The sequence below is a fragment of the Microtus oregoni genome, unplaced genomic scaffold, assembly GCF_018167655.1.
Source record: "Microtus oregoni isolate MIOR12 unplaced genomic scaffold, Mior012 000175F_ref0000477, whole genome shotgun sequence".
Lineage (NCBI taxonomy): Eukaryota > Metazoa > Chordata > Mammalia > Rodentia > Cricetidae > Microtus > Microtus oregoni.
Window position 1 is genome coordinate 386,605 of NW_024544831.1, and position 23,330 is coordinate 409,934.

The 23,330-nt window shown below is 39.7% G+C and overlaps 1 protein-coding gene across 2 annotated transcripts in view; it reads left to right on the forward strand.

Annotated features, from left to right (window-relative positions):
- Window positions 1-23,330, forward strand: part of LOC121445327 (constitutive coactivator of PPAR-gamma-like protein 2) — a 131,778-nt gene that overhangs the window by 93,895 nt on the left and 14,553 nt on the right. The window contains exons 11-13 of one of the 2 annotated variants that reach the window (XM_041647397.1): window positions 10,809-10,923; window positions 20,614-20,823; window positions 22,648-22,849. In XM_041647397.1, coding sequence (XP_041503331.1) covers window positions 10,809-10,923; window positions 20,614-20,823; window positions 22,648-22,849 — 527 coding nt within the window. The remainder of the gene's footprint in view (window positions 1-10,808; window positions 10,924-20,613; window positions 20,824-22,647; window positions 22,850-23,330) is intronic. The other variant, XM_041647400.1, reaches the window with a different exon arrangement.

The following is a 23,330-nucleotide window of genomic DNA, read 5'->3' on the forward strand; positions in this document are numbered from 1 at the left end:
GCCCAAAGTTCACATGATGGTGCACAACCATCTGTAACTCCAGTTCCAGGGGATCCAAAGCCCTCTTCTGACCTCTACAGGGAGTAAACATGTATGTGGTACACAGACATACATGCAAAACATGCATACACATAAGTAAATAGGAAAGTTTTCAACTTACCTAGTGAAAACTAGAAAACAAAACATCACTAAATATTTCTTCTGTATGTCCTAATGACATACCACAAATAGAAAAAAAAACATTTATTTCATGAAATCTGCAGGGCCAGCAAGATGGCTCAGCAGCTAAAGGCATCTGCCAGCAAACTTGATACCTCTGTTTAAACTGAAGACTCACATGGTGGAAAGAAAGAACTGACACCCACAAGCTGACTCCCTCTGACTTCCACACACGCACCACACACACATGTGCATACACACACACTACAAGTTCAGAACATTTTTTAAATATTTATTTATTTATTTATTTATTTATTTATTTATTATGTATACAATATTCTGTCTGTGTGCGTGTCTGCAGGCCAGAAGAGGGCACCAAACCTCATTACAGATAGGTGTGAGCCACCATGTGGTTGCTGGGAATTGAACTCATGACCTTTGGAAGAGCAGGCAATGCTCTTAACCACTGAGCCATCTCTCCAGCCCAGTTCAGAACATTTTTAAAAATTTGTAAAAATATATTCTACTAAAAGAAGATTTTAGTGGCTGGCGTAGGGGCATCTTCTTCTAGAGAAGCCTTATGGAAACAAAGGATTAGTTGCATTTTACTTGATCGGAAAAGTGATTAACACCGTAGGCAGCCCCAGAAGCCATTTCTTCCCATAGTCACGCTGTGATAATACTTGGGGATAACTAGACATGTGTTCTTGAGGTGAGCAGCTTCTGCCAGGAAGGATAGAAGAAGGACAATAGAAGAAGCCAAGCAAACTCTTACAGACATGAGGCATATTGTGAAAGCTTCGGCCTGTGACTTCACTGATGTGTTCAGATGACTAACTAGCTGACATCAACGACCTTGGTCCTACGGGTGAGATCTACAAACAGTACTCTAGAAAGGGTATTCCTGCTACTGCTGCCTTTCAGGTTGTGGCTTTGCCCAATGGAAGTTGTGTTAATTGAAGCATAAAGCAGTACAAGAAACTCTCTTAAAACAGTGGGACTTTAATTGGGCCCAGTGTTGCTTACTGTTTAAACTAGCATTTTCATTATGTTCTTAAAACATGTTAATTTTAAAGTTGATGCTGGTGAGTGTCAGTTCAACTGAAATATGTAAAGTTATTATTGAAATGCTATATAACAGGAATAGTTGAGCATGAAATAGAGACAATGAGTCTAGTTACTGATATACTATAAATTACATTTATATACATTTATCTTGCTAGATGTGGGAGAAGAGACTATTACATAGTTAATCAAATATGTAAAAACAGAGGGAAATAATGTGCAGGGAAGTTGAGTTACTGTTTTGTGATACAATGAAGAGTTCAGTTACTCCACTTAAATACTATTAACTTAGTAATATGAAATAATTAGTTGTCAAGTTAAGTGATTCTTGTTTTCCTTGAAGAAATTAAAATATGTAAATCTGCATACTAGTGAAGGTGAAGGAATTAGTACTGAATTCTACATAGACGATAGCTTTTCTAACGGAAGTAGACAGGTAGCTTCAACAAGAAAGAAAGTCGAAATCTGCTCAAGGCATCAATAGTCTGTAGATCACTCCCTTACCCTCACCTCTATTAAAGCGGGTCTATTTCAAGCAGGAATAGCCGAGAAGACAGGGATCCCTTCTCCCAGCTCCTATTCTTGGGCTGTTATTTTACCCTGGAAAGGGAAGGCTGCCATTTGTCATCAATCCCATCCCTGTATCCAGGTAAGTGTGCCCAAGAGGATTATTGACCTCAACCCCACTCATAACAGGGCGGAATCTCTAATCAGGTGCTTCTCAACCTTCCCAGTGCCACAACCCTTGAATACAGTTCCTCATGATGTGGTGGTGTCCGGCCATAAAACTAGTTTCATTGCTACTTCATAACTGTGATCTTGCCACTGTTATGAATTGTAATATAAATATGTGATTTGCACGATATCTGATATGCAACCCCTGTGAAGGGTTTGAGACCCACAGGTTGAGAACCTCTGCTCGAATCCAAGAGACGCCAATTGATGATAAATGAGGTTCTAATTGTCTCCTAGTAGCACATATGTTGGAAGGAGTCTTCACAGTGGGAGGGGTAAGCTGCCAACACCGCTGTAGCCTTATCTTCGGTGCCACCTGTAGAGCAGAAGCAGTACATATCATATTGGGAAAGCATCCCTAGTTCTAGGAAAAAACCGTTAGGAGAGCTTTGCTGGAGATAGGGCAAGCCCTAATGGGGGTGTGCTGGCTAGTTTTATGTCACCTTGCCTCAAGCTAGAGTTATCTGAAAGGAGGGAACTTCAACTGAGAACAGTGCCTCCATAGATCCAGCTGTAAGGCATTTTCTTAATTAATGATGGATGGGGGAAGGGTCCAGCCTATTATGGGCGGTACCGTCCTTGGGCTGCCTGTCCTGGGTGCTTTAAGAGAGCAGGCTGAGCAAACCACAATGAGCAATTCCATAAGCTGCACTCCTCCGTGGCCTGTACATCAGCTCCTTCTTCCAGGATCCTGCCCTGTTCGAGTTCTTTTTTTTTTTTTTTTTTAGTTTTTCGAGACAGGGTTTCTCTGTGGTTGTGGAGCCTGTCCTGGAACTAGCTCTTGTAGACCAGGCCCTGCTAGAGTTCTTATGCTACACCCATGTGGCACACACTCACACAGATAGACACACACGTAAACAAAAGTAAAATTTAAAGCAGGCAGTGGTGGCTCACGCCTTTGATCCCAGCACTCAGGAGGCAGAGGCAGGCAGATTTCTGTGAGTTCGAGGCCAGCCTGGTCTACAAGAGCTAGTTCCAGGACAGAGCCCATAGCTACAGAGAAACCCTGTCTCGAAAAGCCAAAAAAAAAAAAAAAAAATGAAACTCAGCACATTGCTAGTCCTGGCTGTGTGGGCAGCTAAGGAAGGAGAGCAACCTGAACTTGGTAGGTAACTGCCATCCACCCATCCATCCATCAGAAGCCGTGGAGCAAGGGTAGAATTCAACACTAATGCAGTTACCTGATATGTGTAAGGTCCTGAATCTCCCTAGAACTGTAAAGCCAAAGTCAGAAAGCTTGGGCAGCTGAGGATTGGGAACCTGAAATGACCCTATCCTAGAGCAGTACTGACGAATATCTTGCATATCATCATAGAATCTTCATCTGGTGATGGATGGAGATAGAGACAGGGACCCACACAGGAGCGCTGGACTGAGCTCCCAAGGTCCCAGGGAGGAGCAGAAGGAGGGAGAACATGAGCAAAGAATTCGGGACCACGGGGCGTGCATCCACCCACTGAGACAGTGGAGCTTATCTACAGGGAGCTCACCAAGGCCAGCTGGACTGTGACCGAAAAGGCATGGGATAGGGCCGGACTCTCTGAACATGGCGAACACTGAGGGCTGATGAGACACCAAAGACAATGGCAGGGGGTTTTGATCCTACTTAATGTGCTGGCTTTGTGGGAGCCTAGCCAGTTTGGATGTTCACCTTCCTGGATATGGACGGAGGGGGGAGGACCTGGGACTTAACACAGGGCGGGGAACCCGGACTGCTCTGTGGACTGGAGAGGGAGGGGGAGAGGAGTGTGGGGAGGGGGAGAAGGGTGGGAGGAGGGGGAGAAGGGTGGGAGGAGGGGGAGAGGGGTGGGAGGAGGGGAAGGGAGGTGGGAGGCTGGGAGGAGGTGGAGACTTGTTTTTTGTTTATGTTTTTTTTTTCTTCTTTTCGCAATTAAAAAAAAAATAAGAAAGAAGGAAACGGGAAGTCTGTATTAGCTATAAATGAAATAAGGATACAAAAAGAATAACGTTAAATGTTACACAATTCGGTTTGGGTATTTTAGTAGGATATATTAATTTACATAAGGGGTCTCATTGTTATTTTCATGCATACTGTATTTTGGTCATATTCCCAATACTCTCTCTTGTGATCCCCCTGCCCTGACTAAAAACACAAAAAATAAAAAATAACTGTTGATCAAGAAACAAAAAGGAAAGTATCAAATAACTAAAATTAAGAATGATAAAGTATGGGAATAATAGCCAACAAATTAAGTGAGAAATAAAATTGACAAATAATTTAATCCAAGAAGAAATGTAAATTCTGAGCAAATATATAGCAAGGACTTAAAGTACTAATTAAAATCTACCCATAAGCCGGGCGGTGGTGGCACACGCCTTTAATCCCAGCATTTGGGAGGCAGGGGCAGGCGGATCTCTGTGAGTTCAAGGCCAGCCTGGTCTACAAGAGCTAGTTCCAGGACAGGAACCAAAAACTACGGAGAAACCCTGTCTTGAAAAATCCAAAAAAAAAAAAAAAATCTACCCATAAAGTAAATACCAGACCCAAACAAGTTCATATTATAACCTCCTGTTCGTCAATTTTCCTGCAATGACAGAATTTTTATTCTTCCAGGCTGAATCCTACTACACTGTATAAATAGCACATTGGTTGGTACCTAAACTGACTCCAGAACTTGACCTGTGGACATAGTTGATGGGAATGTGAACATGCACATTGTCTCCTCTCCTTTGCTTTGATGCGTTCCTATCATCTGTACTGCTGTTTCACTGGGCTGTCGGCTTCCTATTCAGAAAATTGTCCCCTGTGCCAGCATCTTGAAGTGTTTCTCCTGTTTTCTTCATGTTGTTTAGAAGTTTCAGTTTTATGTTAAGACCTTTGGTCCATCTTGATTAAAGTTTTACATAGAATAAGAGTGAGCCAGTTTCATGCTTCTATATGGGGTTACTTAGTTTTCTAAGTACCATTTGTTAAAAAAATGACTCTGGCTTCCAGTGTAATGTTCTTATCACCTCGCCAAGATTTCAAACTTCTGACAATTTGAAGTACACATATGATTCTCTAGTTCCACCCCTTTGCTATACATGCCTGTTTTGTGCCAATACCATGGCTTTGGTTATTAACTACGGCTCTGTAGTATAATTTGAATTTGGGTGTTATGACAACATTAGAAGTACTTTTTCTATTTGGGGTCATTTCTGTTTCCATATGATTTTGAGGATTATTTTCTAATTCTGTAAATAGAAGTTTTGGTATTTTGATGGGGGATTGCATTGAATATGTAGGTGAATTTCATTAGTATGGTAACCTGAACAATATTACCTCGTCCATGAACAGGGAAGACATCTTTTGTCATCTTTCTTTGGGGTGTTATAATTACCATCATAAAGTCCTTTCATCTATTCCAGTGGTTCTCAACCTATGAGTCGTGACCCCTGTGGGGATCGCATATTAGATATCCTGCATATCACATATTTTCATTATGATTTATAACAGCAAAATTACAGTTATGAAGTAGCACTGAAGATAATCTCATGGTTGGGGTCACCACAATATGAGAAAACGAATTAATGGGTCTCAGCATTAGAAAATTTGTGTACCACTGATCAGTTAGATTCATTATTAGGTGTGGTTTTGTTTTGTTTTTGAGGTTATTTTAAGCTAAATTATGTTTTATATTTTTTCTCTACAAGTTAATTTTGCATCAGTATATAGGAAATCTGATTTTTTAAACGCTGATTTTCATATTCTGTCACGTTGCTAAAATTGTTTATCAGATCTGATGGATTCTCTAGAATGTTTCAAGTATGAATCATACCCTTGAAAACAGGGACAACTTGACTTTCCCTTCTATATTTATAGTTCTTTTGTTTCTGTCTCTTGCTTTAGTACTCTGAGGACTCCAAGCAGCTTGTTGAAGAAAAGTGATAATAATAGATCCTACTTCATTCAGTCAGAATGCTTATAATTTAAAAGACCATAACAAATATTTCAAAATGTTGAAAAACTACAGGAGGTATACAACTTTGGAGGCTACTTTGCCATTTTCTTATTTTAAATGAAAGGTTGTTGTTTAAAACAAATCAGAGAAACAAATTAAAAAACACGGCTTTGCACACAGTAGGAAATGCTTTACCAGTGAGGTACATTTCCATCTGGTTTCCATTCTCTTAAGAGTTTTTTTCAAAAGTGTGTGTATGTGTGTGTCTTTGTCTGTCTGTATGAGTATATGTCATGTGTTTGCAGATCCTGTGGTGGAGGCCAGAAGAGGGCATCATCTCCTGGAGCTGGAGTTACAGGTGGTTGTGAGCTACCTGATGTAGGTGCTAGGAACTGAACTTGGGTCCTCTGGAAGAGCCACCAACATTCTTAACCACTGAGCCATCTCTTCAGCCCCAAATTTATTATTTTCTCAAAAGATTAAACATGTATATATCAGATGACTCATTCATTTCACTCCTAGCTATCACTCCAAGAGCACTGAAAAGATATGCCCACAGAAAGACTTGACTATTAATGGAAGTATTAATCATAATAGCCAAAAAGCTCAAAGAACCTAATAATCTGTCAACTGGTAAGTGGATAAACGTACTGAGGTATGTCCATCAATAAAAATTATGTAGCAATTAAGCCAAACTATTTATAAGAGGCCATGTCATGAACAAACCTTAAAACCATTATATTGAGGGGCTGGTCAATTAAAGAATGTATGCATGCGAGGACCTGAGTTCAACCTCCAGCACTTCAAATAATTATTATGCTAAATGTTCATGAAAAAAGCTGAAGAGTCATAAGTAGATGGAAAAATTTGTGGACTATAAAAATTAATTATAAAGATGGCATTCTTGCTGTGTGGTGGTGGTGCACACCTTTAATCCCAGCACCCAGGAGGTAGAGGCAGGCGGATCTCTATGAGTTTGATCCAGCCTGGTCTACATAGTGAGTTCCAGGACAGCCAGGGCTACACAGAGAAATCCTGTCTCAAAAGAAAAAAAAAAATATATATATATATATATAATGTCATTCTCCCCAGTGTTCTACCAACTCAGTTGGTCCCAACTTTTTACATTTTTCTGAATCACACTGAACTTGAAAGTTTGGAATCAGAACAAATTTGTTCATGTTACTTAAAATTAAAAGTAGAAGTGATGTGCCCGCAATGATGGCACATAGCTTTTCCCAGCAACTGGGAGGCACAGGCAGGCCAATCTTCAAGTTTGAGATTAGTCCCATCTACAGTTTGAGATCTAGGACAGCCAGGGATACTCAGAGAAACCCTGTCTCAACAAAAAGTAGAAGTGGTAAAAAAAAAAAAAAAAAAAAAAAAGTAGAAGTGGTGTAAAAGAAAGGACTATCAATTATTTAAGTTAATATGTTATTGACTTGGCAAATAAACATAAAATTAATAGGCTAGTAAGAAATCTTTATATATATGTTTGAGAATTTAGAATCTTAAAAAAGTTTCATCAATAAAAAAAACTGTGCTATGTACTAATGCTGAGTGCTTTTACATGCATGTGAGCTTCCAAAGTATGTATTCTTTGTCACTATATTCTATACAAATGAAGGTCCTAGCAATGTGTCTATAATATCACAGGAATTTACTATATATGAATAAATTATAGTTTCCTATATAAGCTATAGTAGAATATATAATACCGGTGTGCATTATGTATAGTTATATTATAGTAAAGATGCTGTCTTGTCACTGAAAACAAAAAAGTACCTTGGGAAATAAAATCATGATATAGGCTTTATTTTTTATTTTATCTATTTTTATTTTATTTTCTGTGTATGAGTATTTTTGCCTGCATTTATGTCTGTTCACTACATGCATGCAGTGCCCACAAAGGTCAAAAGAAGGCACTGAATCATTTGCAACTGGAAGTACAGATGGTTGTTAGCCACCATGTGGGTGCTGGGAACCAAACCAAGTCCTCCACAAGAGCAATAAGGGCTCTTTACCACTGAGCCAACTCTCTAACCTCCATGATACGGTTTTGCCAGAGAAAATCTTCAGTGGAATAATAAGGTTTGGAAAATAGCACATGATGAACAACCTTAAATATTGGTAAATTTAATAAATAATTATTATTATTTTCTGCTATCCTGTTTCTGATCCTTGCACTCCATTGATTTATTAGTCCCTACACTGTATCTCTTAATTTATTCAACACTAGTTGAATAGCAACAGTGATTCAAAAATGAAGGTTAGCCTATGCTGACAGTGATTTATTTGTCCAGCAAATATTTATTGAGCACCTATGATGCTGTACTTTATACTAAGGCTAGAGAGAGATTTGAGATTAGCACTGCAGTATGAGTCAACCAAGCAAAAGCTCTAATCTCTAATAGAGGAAGTTAATTCTTCCTCTGTGGAGGCCTCTGTGATTCTCCAGGTGCATTTAGTCGGCACTGAGAACAATCTGCAGGATCACACCCTTTCTATGAACTCGCCTCTCTCACACTTGACTCCTTCAGGTCATTTTTCTTTTCTAAAATTCAAGATGTATGTAATTCAAAGAATTCTACTTTGGATGCTTTCTTTTGGTTAAGGATTTGTTGTTGATTGTTTTGCTTTTTGTTTGTCATTTGTTTTAGCATGACCTGTTGATACATTATTCTTCCAATAAATGTTTGTGAATGCCCACTCTATGCCAAGCACCTAACGTTCATAATAATTGAAGAATTATAAACCAAGATCATCAAGAGCACACAAGGCCCTAGACCTCCTGGTAACTCACATAGGCACTTAAATAAATTGTCTTTTAGAAAATCAGTAAAGCACTTGAACCTCATTCTGCTAATCACACAGTCTGTAATTTTAAATGTCTTTTATTTATACTTTTCATGTCATAGCTTGATGGTAACATTTGAAATCTCCCAGTATAAATGAACTTGTTGTTCCTTTTCTTCCTTTTTTCTTTTCATTTGCCAACAAAGTAGAATAAAAGGCTTAAAAATAGAAGCTTAAATAAAGCTAAATCAAGAAATTATAAAAATAGCCTTCAAGACAAAAAAGTATTAGTAAAAAGAACACTATGAAAGGTACAAGCTATGAATTATGTCGTAAATTATATAGTATCAGAAAGTATAAAATAGGTTATAAAGTATGAATACAATTTCCCAAGTGAACAAAGCGTGAGCAGGAAAGAGGGTAGGAAGTGCTCTAGGCAAAGGGAAGTTTGTGGGGTGTAGAGTCCCCGCCTACATATCCTGAGTTGCTAAACGAAGTCACAGGATTTGTTGTCTTTCCTGCCACTCCAGAATCATTGTGAAATTCAAAGGAATACTATTGTGAACTTGAAGAAAAAATATTGTTGGTCAGGATGTTTATACCGTTTGTTCATTTTGATTTGTTTTTTTTTTCCCCTATAGGACAGTAGCTCAGAGAGGTTTCTAGATTCCATGCCAGATTGTGGCTGTAGTAATTGGACTAGAGTCCCCAGGAATACATCCCATGTGTTGTTCCAGCCACCCCTTGCTTTAAAGCAACTTTCCAAAGTCTTGCACTACTTTAGAAGTTACGCTTGTTCATTGTCATGTGGGCCTTCACGGAACTAAGTACGTATTATACAGATATATTTGCAGGTCTGTCTCTACATTCTCAGTATCTATAAGACACTGTATCTATAAGACACATTCAGTTTGTGGACAATCAGTTTAAACACTCATGAATAGGTACCTAATTTGTAGATTTCCTATTTATTTATTACTTTGGTTTTATCGAGACCAGGTTTCTCCATGTAGCCCTGGCTGTCCTGGAGCTTGCATTGTAATCTGGCCTGGCCTCCAGCTCAGAAATCCACCTGCCTCTGCACCCTGAATACTGGGATTAAAGGTGTGCACCACCACCACCCCCCCCCCCGCCCTACAGATCCTAGCTTTAAAAATGGTACCATGACATCCAGTTATCTTCACAAGCCAGAGTTCGTAAGTCTGTGGCCAAGGGTTGGAAGTAACCAAAGCATTTGCCTAACATACATGTAGTCCTGGATTCCATCCCTAGCACTGTGCCAAAAAATTCCTATGACCAGACCTTGTGGAGTTATACACTGATAGTGCTTAGCTTCATCCCCAAACAACTTCATTTCCATTGATACATTGTTTAGTCCCTTCAGTCACCTCTCAACTGATATGCATGTCATTATCACTCTCCTACTAACAATCCTTAAATGTCTTCCTACAATTTGGGGACAAAAAATGCGCATTTTATAATCTTATTTGGAGACTCTGATGTGGCCTACTTTATAATTTTACCCACTATCATTCAGCAATATCAAGCCAGGAGCATCTTGCCAAATCATGCCTCCATAATACACTTTGCTAGAAGATCTTCGAGCATCCTATTCCTAGCTTGTGTCTCGATAACTAGACAATTCTCTTGAAACTCTTCTCCTACTGAGTTTTTCAGGGTGACTTCTTTGACCACCGGGACTCTTCCGTGTTCTCATAGAACCCTGTGTAGTTTTTTTTTGTAACACACTGTACTGTCAGTGCTGTTCATGCCTATCTCCTCTACCACTCAGATTTGAAATAATTATAATTATAAATTAGCCCAGAGTTTGGTTCCTGATAAGTTTGTGGGGTTTTTGTGTGTGCATGTTTGTGTGTTTGTTTTATAGTTTGGGGAATTGATTCCAGAGCCTTGTGTATACCAGGCAAGCTCTTTATTACTGAGCTACATCTCCAGTCCTTGGTGGTGTTGTTTTTGATAGTGTCTTGCTATGAAGCCTAGGCTATCCTGGAACTCTAGCCTTCTGCCTTTTTCTCCTAAATAATAGGATTACAGGTGTGAGCTAAAATGCTTGCCACCATTTTAGGTTCTTAATAAGTGTATGTGACATAAATGGCAATTGTGATCAAATAATGATGTTTTTGTGTCTAGATACATGGTTCAGTGGCCTGGTGGCCGAATCCTGCATCGTCATGAACTTGACACCTTCCTTGCACAGGCTGTGTCTACCCAGCTTTATGAACCAGAACAGCTTCAAGAACTCAAGGTGATTTATTCCACCTTCATTTAATTTTTTCTGCTGTTTAGGTTTTTCTTTCTTTTTTTTTTTGAAACAGGGTCTCAGGGTGGGCCTAAACTCTCTATGTAAGTTAAGATGACCTTATGATCTTACACTCCTGATCCTTTTGCTTCTACTTCCCAAGTGCTGAGATTATAGGTGTGTGCCTTTTCTTTCAAAAGCTCAATCTTCAACTTTACATCTTTTCTTTTGGAGCTAGGGAAAAGAATAATTCTATAGGTAAATGTTATATTTCCCTTAGCCAAATAGATACTTCTATTAATAAAACCAAGAGATGCTGCTATATTACCCCACCCATAATGGTGAATGAGAAGACACAGAAAAGATAGAGATTTTGCAGGGTTTGGAAACCATGGTAAGGTTTCTGTCACTTAGAAGGTATGTTGCAGGGACTTACCTTAGTGTCAATGAGTAAATGTCTACTTCCTACTACTTAATTTGTATTTATTTGTTTATTTAGTGTGTGAGTATAGGCATGCATATACTACAGTATACAGGTAGGGGGTCACATGACAGCTCTCAGTAGTCTGTCCTCTCCTGCCACCTTGAAAGATCCAGGGGTCAAATTCATGTGATCAGTCTTGTGTTCAAGTTCCTCTACCTACTGAACCATCTCATTACTGGTGCCTCCCCAGTACCAAGAACTGAAAGCAATAGAAGATAGTAGTATATGGTAGGTCGACCCAATATAGGTTGCCTTGTACTTCAGTCTTAGCATTAGTACCTCCTGTCTGTGTGATACTGTCTAGGTTACTTAAGTTTCTGACCTTCTCTCTCTCTTTTTTTTTAACTCATGGAACTGTAAGGATAATGTGTAAAAGAATGTATGTAAAACAGAACAGTCTCTTGTATAATTGTATATTTTAAATATTCCATGCTCCAGTGCTGGAGAGATGGCTCAGACATTAGGAGCACTGGCTGCTCTTCTAGAGGTCCTGAATTCAATTCCCTGCAACCACATAGTGGCTCACCACATCTCTAGTGGGATCTTCTGCCCTCTTCTGGCATAAAGTAGTACATGCAGATAGAGCATAAAATAAATTTATAAAGCCTGGTTTCTTGGGAAGAAGTGGGAATTTGGATTGGTATTTTTTAAAGTAATAAAATAAAATAATAATTTAAGAAAATAAATCTATAAATAGATAGATAAACTATACAACATAAATACTAGTTATTGACACAATTCCCCTGGTTTTAGTAGCTATGTTTCTTTGAGGCTGTGTTTATTACTTTTCTCACTGGTATGACAGTCAACTTATTGAGGGAAACATTTGTTTTAGCTCAGTTTGAGGGTATAGTCTGTCATGGCCGTGAAGTCAGGGTAGCAGGAGCCTGAAGAGTTGGTCACATTGTATGCACACTGAGAGATGATTTGATGTTCAACTTGTTTTCTCCCTTTTAATCACTCCAGTACCCCAGGCCTAGGATAAAGTTGATCAAATCCAATAAGACTTATGAAATTAACCAGATATGGTAGCATGCACCTATTATAGTTCTAGCTTCTCCTCTAGCTGAGTAGGGAGGGGAGTATCCTAGTTTACAAAATATATGCATTGTGATAAGTGATCGACACCAACTTGGGACAGGAAAGGATTTATTCCGGCTTATACTTATAATACATCACTAAAAAAAATTTTTTTTAAATTAAAAAAAAATAATACATCACTGAGGGAAGCCAGGGTGAAACTCAAGGCAGGAACCTGGAGGCAGCTGCTGAAGCAGAGGCTAGGGAATGCTACTTACTGGCTTGTGCTCATGGCTTGCTTATACATCAATCATTAATCAAGGAAATGCCCTAAGACTCCCCTACAGGCCAATCTGATGAAGACAATTTCTTAATTGAAGATCCTTCTTCTCAGATTGTAGAAGGAGCAGCGGGCTGTGTTCCTGCCACCCGGCTCCCGGCCACCTGGCTAGCTTATGCCCCAAAATAACAACACACAAGTTCTATTCATTTAAACACTGCTTGGCCCGTTAGCTCTAGCCTCTTACTGGCTAATTCTCACATCTTAATTAACCCATTTCTATTAATGTGTGTAGCACCACAAGGTGGTGACTTACCAGGAAGATTCTAGCCTATGTCAATCTTGGGTCAGAGCTTCATTGCGTCTGACCCACTTCCCTTCTTCCCAGAATTCTGTTCTGTCTATTCCACCCACCTAAGGGCTGACCTATCAAATGGGCCAAGGCAGTTTCTTTATTAACCAATGAAATTAACTCCTCCATCATTTTCCCTTTTTCTGTTAAAACAAGAAAGAAAGGCTTTAACTTTAGCATAGTAAAATCACATGTAACAAAACAGTTATCAAGCAAGAATTACAATTACAATATTTATATTTACTTTATCTTTTATCATAACTAAGGAAAACAATAACTATCTATCTATTCTTCAACTCCATCAAAGACTCCAGAAGGATATAATATTACCTAAGTAAACAAGAAGTAAGAAACTTCCAAAACTCTAGAAGTGACAGAGATATCTCACTGCCTGGACAGTCACCCAAAGTTCTTTTGTACCGCTGGGGCATCCATCTTCGGCCTTCAGGACCATAGTATCCAGAGACATTTCCATGAAGCAGGAAATTTCAAAGGCAGTTCAGTCACTATCTGCTGTGTCCTGCAGAATGTCTTGCAGACTCTTTCATAAGTCAGGAACCCCGAAAGACCATCTCACCTTTAGGCAAATTCAGCAGTCCTCTTTCTGCAGGTTCTTTGTGTCCAGTTCATGCATCAGTCCAGGCAAGAGCAGTTTCTTGCCCAAATGGCTAACCAACTCCATAAGGAGCCTTTTCAATGCCCATCTTCCTTTTGAAGTAGATTGGTGCTGCCAGGAGCAGACATGTCTCATTGTCATGAAAAGCCCTAAGTTATTAAAACATTTAATGTCATATTCTGTAGTCTTTGAAAGATATGAAGAATGCCTATCTAAAATATATCTATGCACATCTAGAAAATCTAACATGACTACAAGCTTGACTATTATAGATGATTATCTATTAACAACCTATATACATTACCTTTTTAAATGAACTACATAATCACAATACCTTAATCAAGATCAGAAATACATATACATATAACAAAATTGACCTTAAACTTGTATCAATAAACCAAGATTCATACCAAAGCAAATTATTCATATCTATATCATATCCCCCTTTAAATATAAAAGAACATTTATAAACAATATTTGGGAATATGGGCACAGTTATTTCTCTCCAAACTGCTTCGTGCTGAATGGGGGCGCTGTTGTTCAGGTCTTTCATGGTATAACCTGTCTGCTAGGTTCATCTCAGTTGGCACTTGAATGAAGTAATTTTCTGAAGGTATTCACAGCAACCTTTCAGGAGGCTGTGGTCTATCATACCATATTGGGATAGAAGCAATCCACAGGTCTCATCCTCTGTGAAAACAAAAAAAAGAAACTTCTTTCCAAAGCATCATGTCCTTACATCCAAATTTTGAAATCAATGTATTTTCAAAGTATCTATCATAGATTAGTTCAGCAGCATTTATAAACAAATATCTTTTAGCAGCTGTTGCTCTTTCCTCAGCATTCAAACAATTCAAAGAGAGCATAATAGCATACAGTATCAAGATTCTCTGTGTATTTTCAATCTTTGTGTGGCTTTATTTTAACCTCTATTTCATTTATTTTTACTTTTATTATTTTTTTGAGACAGGTTCTCTGTATGTCTTTGTCCTGGAATAACTCTGTAGACCAGGCTGTCCTTGAACTCTCAGGGATCTGTCTGTCTCTGCCTCCCAGGCATTGGGATTAAAGGTGTGTCCTGCCACACCTTGAAGTCACAGAGGTCAATCTACCTCTGCCTCCCAAGTGTTGGGATTAAAGGTGTGTACCACCACACCCAACTACTCCCTTTTTTTCTTTACTTTAAGAACTTCAACTTTTTTATTTTTCAAGCCTGCATATATTTTTAAATACACTGTAAACCATTTAGAGTCTTTTTCATCTTTGAATCTCTCTTTACTGTATATCTCTCTTTTTTTGACCACATGAGTCTTTAAGGAGAGGATTAAAGCCCTGGCTTTGGCAGCTAGATCCAGCCCATTCCTTAGCTTTCCAGCCTCATGGCGGAGGTACCAGTTGTAGCCATGTTTATTGCCACAAGTCTACGGCGTTTCAAGGTCCCTGCCAGCAAGCAAGCTGCAACAGTATGTCCACAGACAACACTCAAATCCTCTCTCTGTAGCCGGCCCTCCTGCCTCAAACAGTCAGAGTTTGCCCTGACAGGACAGCTCAGAATGCCAGCATTTTAAAGCAGCTTTTTCCCTGCTACGGCTGAAAACCGAAAAGCATCCATTCAGCTTTTCATCAACACTCTTAAAAGAGCTGCACGGTTTTGCAGCTAAAGCTGAGTCAGGAAGTCTCTCTTAAAAGAGAGCGCTTGCTTGCCTCTAGGAAGCAGAGTAGACCCAAGAAATTGCTGCTACCAATAAAACATGCTTTATTCTTTCCCAAGCTTTCTCAGGCTTTCTGTGGATTCAGTCATCCACGTCTGGGCACCATTTGTAGAAGGAGCAGCAGGTTGTGTTCCTGCCGCCTGGCTCCCAGCCACCTGGCTAGCTTATGCCCCAAAATAACAACACACAAGTTCTATTCATTTAAACACTGCTTGGCCCGTTAGCTCTAGCCTCTTACTGGCTAACTCTCACATCTTGATTAACCCATTTCTATTAATGTGTGTAGCACCACGAGGTGTTGACTTACCAGGAAGATTCTAGCCTATGTCCATCTTGGGTTGGAGCTTCATCGCGTCTGACCCATTTCCCTTCTTCCCAGAATTCTGTTCTGTCTATTCCACCCACCTAAGGGCTGGCCTATCAAATGGACCAAGGCAGTTTATTAACCAATGAAATTAACTCCTCCATCATCAGATGACTCTAGTGTGTATCAAGCTGACAAAACAAAACAAAAACCTAAGATGGGTGGTGCATGCCTTTAATCCCAGAGTTTAGGGAGGCAAAGACAGGCAGATCTCTGTGAGTTTGAGGCCAGCCTGGTCTACAGAGTAAGTTCCAGGACAGGCTCCAAACTACAGAGAAACCCTGTCTCAGCGGGGGAAAAAAAACCTAACCAGCACAGAGCACAGATAGTTTAGCAGGAAGAAGAGAGAGACACCTTCTGAATGGGGAAAGACAACCTAAGAAGGGTGGTACATGCTTAAAAGCAGGACCAGGCAGTAGGGGCATATGCCTTTAATTCCAGCATTTGGGAGACAGAGCAGGCAGACTTCTGAGTCTGAAGCCAGCCTGGCCTATAAAGCAGATGCCAGAAACCCTGTCTCAAAAAAACACATATTAAAAAAAAGCTGAGGCAAGAAGGTAGAGTTTGAGACCAGCTGGGAGTATGCGGTGATTTCAAACCAAACAATTAAATAGACTTGAAGTCAGGCTGCAGCTCAGTGGTAGAGTACCTGGCTAATAAGCAAAAGGCTTTGGGTTCAAACACAAACACCAGAAAAAAGGAGAGAAAGACTTGCAAAATCATAATGTAAATTAGGTTAGCAACAACCTAAGACAATGAATGATTCTTTTAATAGCAAATATATTTCTGGGTCCTAGAGCAGCTCTTCATGCCAAATCACACCCAGAAGGGGACTTGAAAACACATCAACTTTTCTATCAAGTCATCTGACATGCCAGCCTTAAATAGCCACTACAATTAGTTTTAACTTACTTATTTTTATGTGTATTGATGTTTTGCCTCTATGAATATTTGTGCACTATGTGCATGTGTAGTGCTCACAGAAGTCAGAAGAGATCATTGAGTTCCTTAGAACCAGAGTTACAAATGATTGTGAGCTACCTTGTAGGTGCTGGGAATTGAATCTGGGTCCTCTATAAAATAACAAGTGCCCTTAGCTATGGAGACATCTCTCCAGCTACATACTGTGATCAATTTTTGATGTTATCTTTCTTTGATTTTGCAGGATGGGGGTGTACGGATGATCAAATCTTGCAGTCTTTTTGTATGCTTGTCCTAACCATTTAGAATATTGTTTATAAATTGACAGCTTTTTTTCATATAAAAAGTAAGTCAACTATACATCAAAAATATTTTTCAAAATTATACCCATTGGCTGGGTATAATGGCACAATCCTATAATGAAGGCATAAGTCACAAAACAGTCCCACACCATGGGTGCCAATCTGTGGTAGGGAGCGGGGCCCCTTGTTTGTCCTGCCCAGCTAGCTTACACCCGAAATAATCACACAGAAACTGTATTAATTGAAACACTGCTTGGTCATTAGCTCTAGCCTCTTATTGGCTAACTCTCACATCTTGACTTAACCCATTTCTAATAATCTGTATATCACCATGAGGTCGTGGCTTACTGGGAAAGATGCAGCATGTCTGACCTGGCGTCTCCGTGGCTGCTCTCTCTCTCTCTCTCTATGCTTTCTTCCTTCCAGAATTCAGTTCTGTCTCCCCACCTACCTAAGATTTGCCCTATCAGGCCAAGCAGTTTCTTTATTGATTAACCAATGAAAGCAACACATAAACAGAAGGCCCTCCTGCAACACTATAATCCCAGTATTTAGACAGCAGAGGCTAGAGGGTCACCTATGAGTTCAAGGTCAGGTTGATCTCTACATAGAATATACATACACACCTTTACTCCAAGCACTTGGAAGGCAGAGGCAGGCAGATCTCTGAGTTTGAGGCTAGCCTAGTCTATAGAGTTCCAGGATAGCCAGGACTGTTACACAGAGAAACCCTATCTCCAAAAAGAAACAATGGGCCTGGAGAAATGACTCTAAGCACTTATTTCTCTTTCAGAGAATCTAGATTTGGCTTCTAACACTTACAACTGACAACCATCTATAATTCCATTTCTAGGGAATCCATGGACTTTTTCTAGCTTCCAAGGGCACTTCAAACAAGTGGCACACATGTGTACATACAGGCAAAACACTCATATGCATAAAATAAAAAATAAGCCAGGAAGTGGGGGCACGTCTTTAATCCCAGCACTCAGGGAGGCAGAGGCAGGCTGATCTCTGTGAGTTCAAGGCCAGCCTGGTCTACAAGAGTTAGTTCCAGGACAGACTCCAAAGCTACGGAGAAACCCTGTCTCGAAAAACCAAAAAAATAAAAATTAAATTTTTAAATCTCCAAATGATTCCTCTTAACTATACTTCTTGTCATTCCTCACTAAACAATACAACATGAAATCTGTTCATAATAAAGTAATCTAGAGCTAATTTAGCATATAGAAAGATTGTGTAGGCTATATACAAACATACCATTTTCCATAAGGGACTTGGGCATCCATAGATTGAATTATCTTCAAGGGGTCCTGAAACTAATCTCCCAACAATACTGAGAGACAAGTGTATTTTACTTTCTTTTTTAACTTATCAAAGTGCATATTTCCTTTGTGTTAAAAATCTAGTGATTTTTTTATCATATGGATGTATCATTTAATTATTATAATGTTAACTGTTTAGATTATTTCCAGTTTTCCTTAATATATGTGCTGTGATAATGGCATGTTTATGCATAGAGCTTTATTGACATTGTGCACTTCCTTAGAATATAGTCTGTAATCCTGTACAGCAGTTTTAGTGTGCCTATATTTTGACTGTAACCTGTCACATGAGACGAGGTATCTAATCTTCCAATTTTGATATCATGTTGGCACTCAAAATTGCTTCAGATTTTGGAACATTTTGCTTCTGAAATGGAACTTGCTATGTTACCTAGGCTGAACTCCAACTCCTAGGTTCAGATGATCCTATTCCCTCAGCCTTTTGATTTGCTGGGACTATAGCTGAGCTCTACCCTGTGGCAGAAGAGGTTCTTGTTTGTTTGTTTGTTTGGTTGGTTGGTTGGTTTAAAAAAAAGATCCGTGGCCTTGGCCCAGGCTGACCTTGAACTTGCAGCAGCCCTCCTGCCCCAGCCTCCTAAGTCTGTGCACCATCACCTCGCTAGAACTGATTCTTAAATGTAGACTCTCTGCGTTGGCAAATGTGAACATCTTCATAGTTCTTGATATATATTACTTAGTTGCAATGTATGTTCCTCAAAATTTATATGATTTCCCATTTATTTCATTGCACTATCATCAGCAATGAATATTCTTTTGGTTTTAACTTTTTGAAATTTTCAACTTTGATGGGCAACATAGTTAGTATCCTCTAAACCAGAGGTTCTCAACCTGTGGGTTGTGACCCCTTTTGGGGACACATATCAGATGCCCTGCATATAAGATATTTACATTTCAATTCATAATAGTAACTGTAATTTTGTTATAGTTATGAAGTATCAATGAAATAAATTTATAGTTGGAGGTCACCACACATGGGGAACTTTAAAGGGTCACGGCGCTAGGAAGGTTGAGAATCACTGTTCAAATTATTTCAAGGAAGGGTGGACATAAAAGCTACTTATGCACTGAAATGACTCCTGAAAGGAAACTGAGGCAGGAGGATTACTGTGACTGTGAGCCAGCCTGAGCTCCAGAGTAAGATCATTTTTTACTTTTTTATATTTATTTTATTTAAAATAGATAAACAATTAAATAAATTATTATTGAACAATAATTTTTTTTTTTGTTTTTCGAGACAGGGTTTCTCTGTGGCTTTGGAGCCTGTCCTGGAACTAGCTCTTGTAGATCAGGCTGGTCTTGAACTCACAGAGATCCGCCTGCCTCTGCCTCTAGAGTGCTGGGATTAAAGGCGTGCGCCACCACCGCCTGGCCAACGATAACTATCTTGCATTTATTTTTATCTACTTGGGAGTACAGTGCAGAGGGGTAGATGTGTGCCATGAAGTGTGTGTGGAGATCAGAGAACTACTTGAACAAGTTAGTTCTCTCCTTCTACCATGTGGGTCCTGGGGATCAAACTCAGTCTTGGCAGCAAGTATGTTTAACCACTGAACCATCCTGGCAGTCCAACATGTTCTAATTTACCTGGAAGAGTTAATATGACATTATAATAAATAAACAGTAACAATAATAAAAATGTTACTAATGATAATCTAGGTTAAGTATCCCTTGTCTGAAATGCACAGAAATGATCAGGCATATTTCAAATTTGAAATTTTTGTAGACTTTTTAATGTTTGTATATACACAATGAGATATCTTAGGATAGGACCCAAATCTTAACTATTACATTATTTATGTTTCACATATACCTTATTGGGGGGGTTCCCTGTGTAACAGTCCTAGTTGTCCTGGAACTAGCTCTTGTAGACCAGGCTGGCCTCGAACTCACAGGGATTCACCTGCCTCTGCCTCCCAAGTGCTGGAATCAAAGGCGCGCCGCCACCACCAGGCCCTCATATATACCTTATAAACATAGCCTGAAGATAATCTTCTTTTCAAAAAGATTTATTTATTTATTTATTATGTATACAGTGTTCTTCCTGCATGGATGCCTACAGGCCAGAAGAGGGCACCAGATCTCACTTTAGAGCCATTATGTGGTTGCTGGAAATTGAACTCAGGACCTCTGAGCCATCCCTCCAGCCCTGAAGATAACCTTATACAATATTTTAGGGCGTCTGCATTTTAACTTCAACCAACCATATGAGGCCATAGATTTTAGATTCTTTTAGACAAAGTTTTTCATTTCTTTTTTTCCCCCTCCTATTTCTTAATTCTTTTCTCTGTGATGGTTTCAGATTGAGAAACTGGATGCTCGAGGGATCCAGCTTGCTGCCCTGTTCATGAGTGGGGTCGACACAGCTCTGTTTGCTAATGACGCATGTGGCCAGCCAGTCCCTTGGGAGCACTGCTGCCCCTGGATTTACTTTGATGGCAAGCTGTTCCAGAGCAAGCTCATTAAAGCGGGCCGAGAGCGAGTGTCCCTGATTGAACTCTGCGATGGCCAGGTAGAGTAGACACCCCTGATCTGTCATCAGGATGAATCGTAAGCGTGCAGGGGCAAGGAGCATGCAGGGAGGTCCCCAAAGCCTATAACCTAATACATGTCTATTGCAAAATCATGCATTGGAAAGTTGTTTTTATCCCCAATCTTAAAGTTTTCATGACTTTTTTCTTACTGAGAGTATTTCTTCCCCACATAATTTCCACAAATACTATATGTCCTTCCTGGAACTATTTGAAATTTCATTTTCCCTTATTTAAAAATGCTGCAAGTAACTTTTCTAAGTGATTTTTTTTTTGGTGGGGGAGGGATTATAAATAGAAGAGAGCAGTAAGTAGATGATAGAGTAGGTTTTACAATATAACCTTGGGAAAGGTAGAAAAAAGCAAGGGAAAGGAAACCTTACTCAGTATTTTATCAGCTTAGTGGGGAGTAAGCTGAGGGACTAGAGCAGCAGAGTCAGCAAACTACGCCTCTCCTGCCCCTGTCCTTTGTAAATAACATTTGGTCGGAACATGGCCACATTCATCCCTTTACATTTCTGTGACTTCTGTCGTGCTAGAATGGCGCAGAAGAGTAGTTGCGGCAGACACAGAGAGGCCCACAAAGTCTAAAGTATTGAGTTGCCTACCTTTTCCAGAATTTTACCAACCTCTGGGACTAGGTATATGTGCATACTTATACTTGGTTTTTTTTTTTTCTCTTTGGGGGCCTGACACCCAGCTCCCAAATAAATACACGGAGACTTATTCTGACCTATGAATGCCTGGCCTTAGCTTGGCTTGTTTCTAGCTAGCTTTTCTAACTTATATTATCCCATTTCTCTTTAACTACATTTTGGCTCTGGGCTTTTTGCCTTTCTTTATTCATTGTATCTTTCTTTCCTTCTTTCTCTGTGGCTGGCTGCAGCGTTAGGTGGCCGGTCCCTGGAACCCTCCTCGCCTTCTTTTCTCTCTCCTCACTAACCCTTTTTTCAAGCCTAGATTTCTCCTATTTGTTCTGTCTGGCAGCCCCACCTATTTCTCTCTCCTGCCTAGCTGTGAGCTGGTCAGCTCTTTAGTGGATCAAACATGTGTTTTAGATAGGCAAAGTAACACAGCTTCACAGAGTCAAACAAATGTAACATAAAAGAACATAACACATATTTGCAGCATTAAACAAATATTCCAGGGCTGGAGAGATGGCTCAGTGGTTAAGAGCACTGCCTGCTCTTCCAAAGGTCCTGAGTTCAATTCCCAGCAACCACATGGTGGTTCACAACCATCTGTAATGAGATCTGGTGCCCTCTTCTGGCCTGTAGGCATACATTCAGACAGAATACTGAGAATACTGTATACATAATAAATAAATAAAATCTTAAAAAAAAAACAAATATTCCACAGCATAAATGAATGCAATACACCTTAAAATAACAGTCTACAACACATACCCTCATCAGAGCAATGGTTGAGTATGGGAGAGGTTAAAAGGCCCTATATGTGTCTGTTTTTTTCTTTTCTCTGTTACCTGATTTTGTTACCTCCCCCTTATAAAAGAATAACCTAGGCAATCATTGGCCATGCAATCAACCATTTCCTGATGTCCTTATTGTTCTGTTTGTTATCATCCTCATAAATAATGTTCCTCACAAACTACTGGCCAGAACTAATCTTCTGGTACTGTAGAATCTTGTGAAGAGAGGGAACTTTGATACCAAATGAGTCTCCTGAGGCTGGAGTCTAGAAGCACAATGGGAAAAACGTTATGAGAATGTGCCTAGAGTGCTCAGTACTGTGCATAAAATATGGGGCTAGTTCAGAACACTAATAATTCTCTTCTGCGTTTGAAGGCTGACCTGGCAAGCAAGGTGGAAAAGATGAGGCAGAGTATCCTTGAAGGCGTCAACATGAATCATCCACCACCTTCTGCTCTACTTCCGTCACCTACATTTGTGCCTCCCATGATGCCCCCGCTCTACCCTGTTTCTCTTTATTCCAGAGCTATGGGCTCATTTCCACCTCCCCCTCAAGCAAGGAGTCGGGGTTTTGCAGGTCAGTACTTAAGAATGAGGTGTCATCTAATTTATTTCACAATAAACCATTTAGTTCCCTGCCAGCTACAGCCTCAACAGTACAATATATGTCCTACCTTGTTTGAATTCCATCTGTGGTATAATAGTTTGAAATGTAACTCTCCATGTATCCTGGGAAAGAAAGTCCATTGAAATCCAAGACCATTCTCAATGGAGGTGGCTGGTTCTCAGTGATTTGATTCTCATCATCCAAACTCATGCGATCTGGACTGATACAAAACTGATGAGTCACTTACCATTTCATTATTTTGATCGCTATAATTCATATCAACTGGATCTTCACGGTTGCTGTTAGTTCATTCACTCCTTATGGGCAGTTGCAGGAAGGTGTTTGTGGGAAAAGAATTGGAAGTATGTGTCAGTCCTGGAAGACGACAGTAGCTTGAAGTAGCTGTAACCACTCTAGGGGTAGACCTGATACATTGCCTACCCTAGGTCCA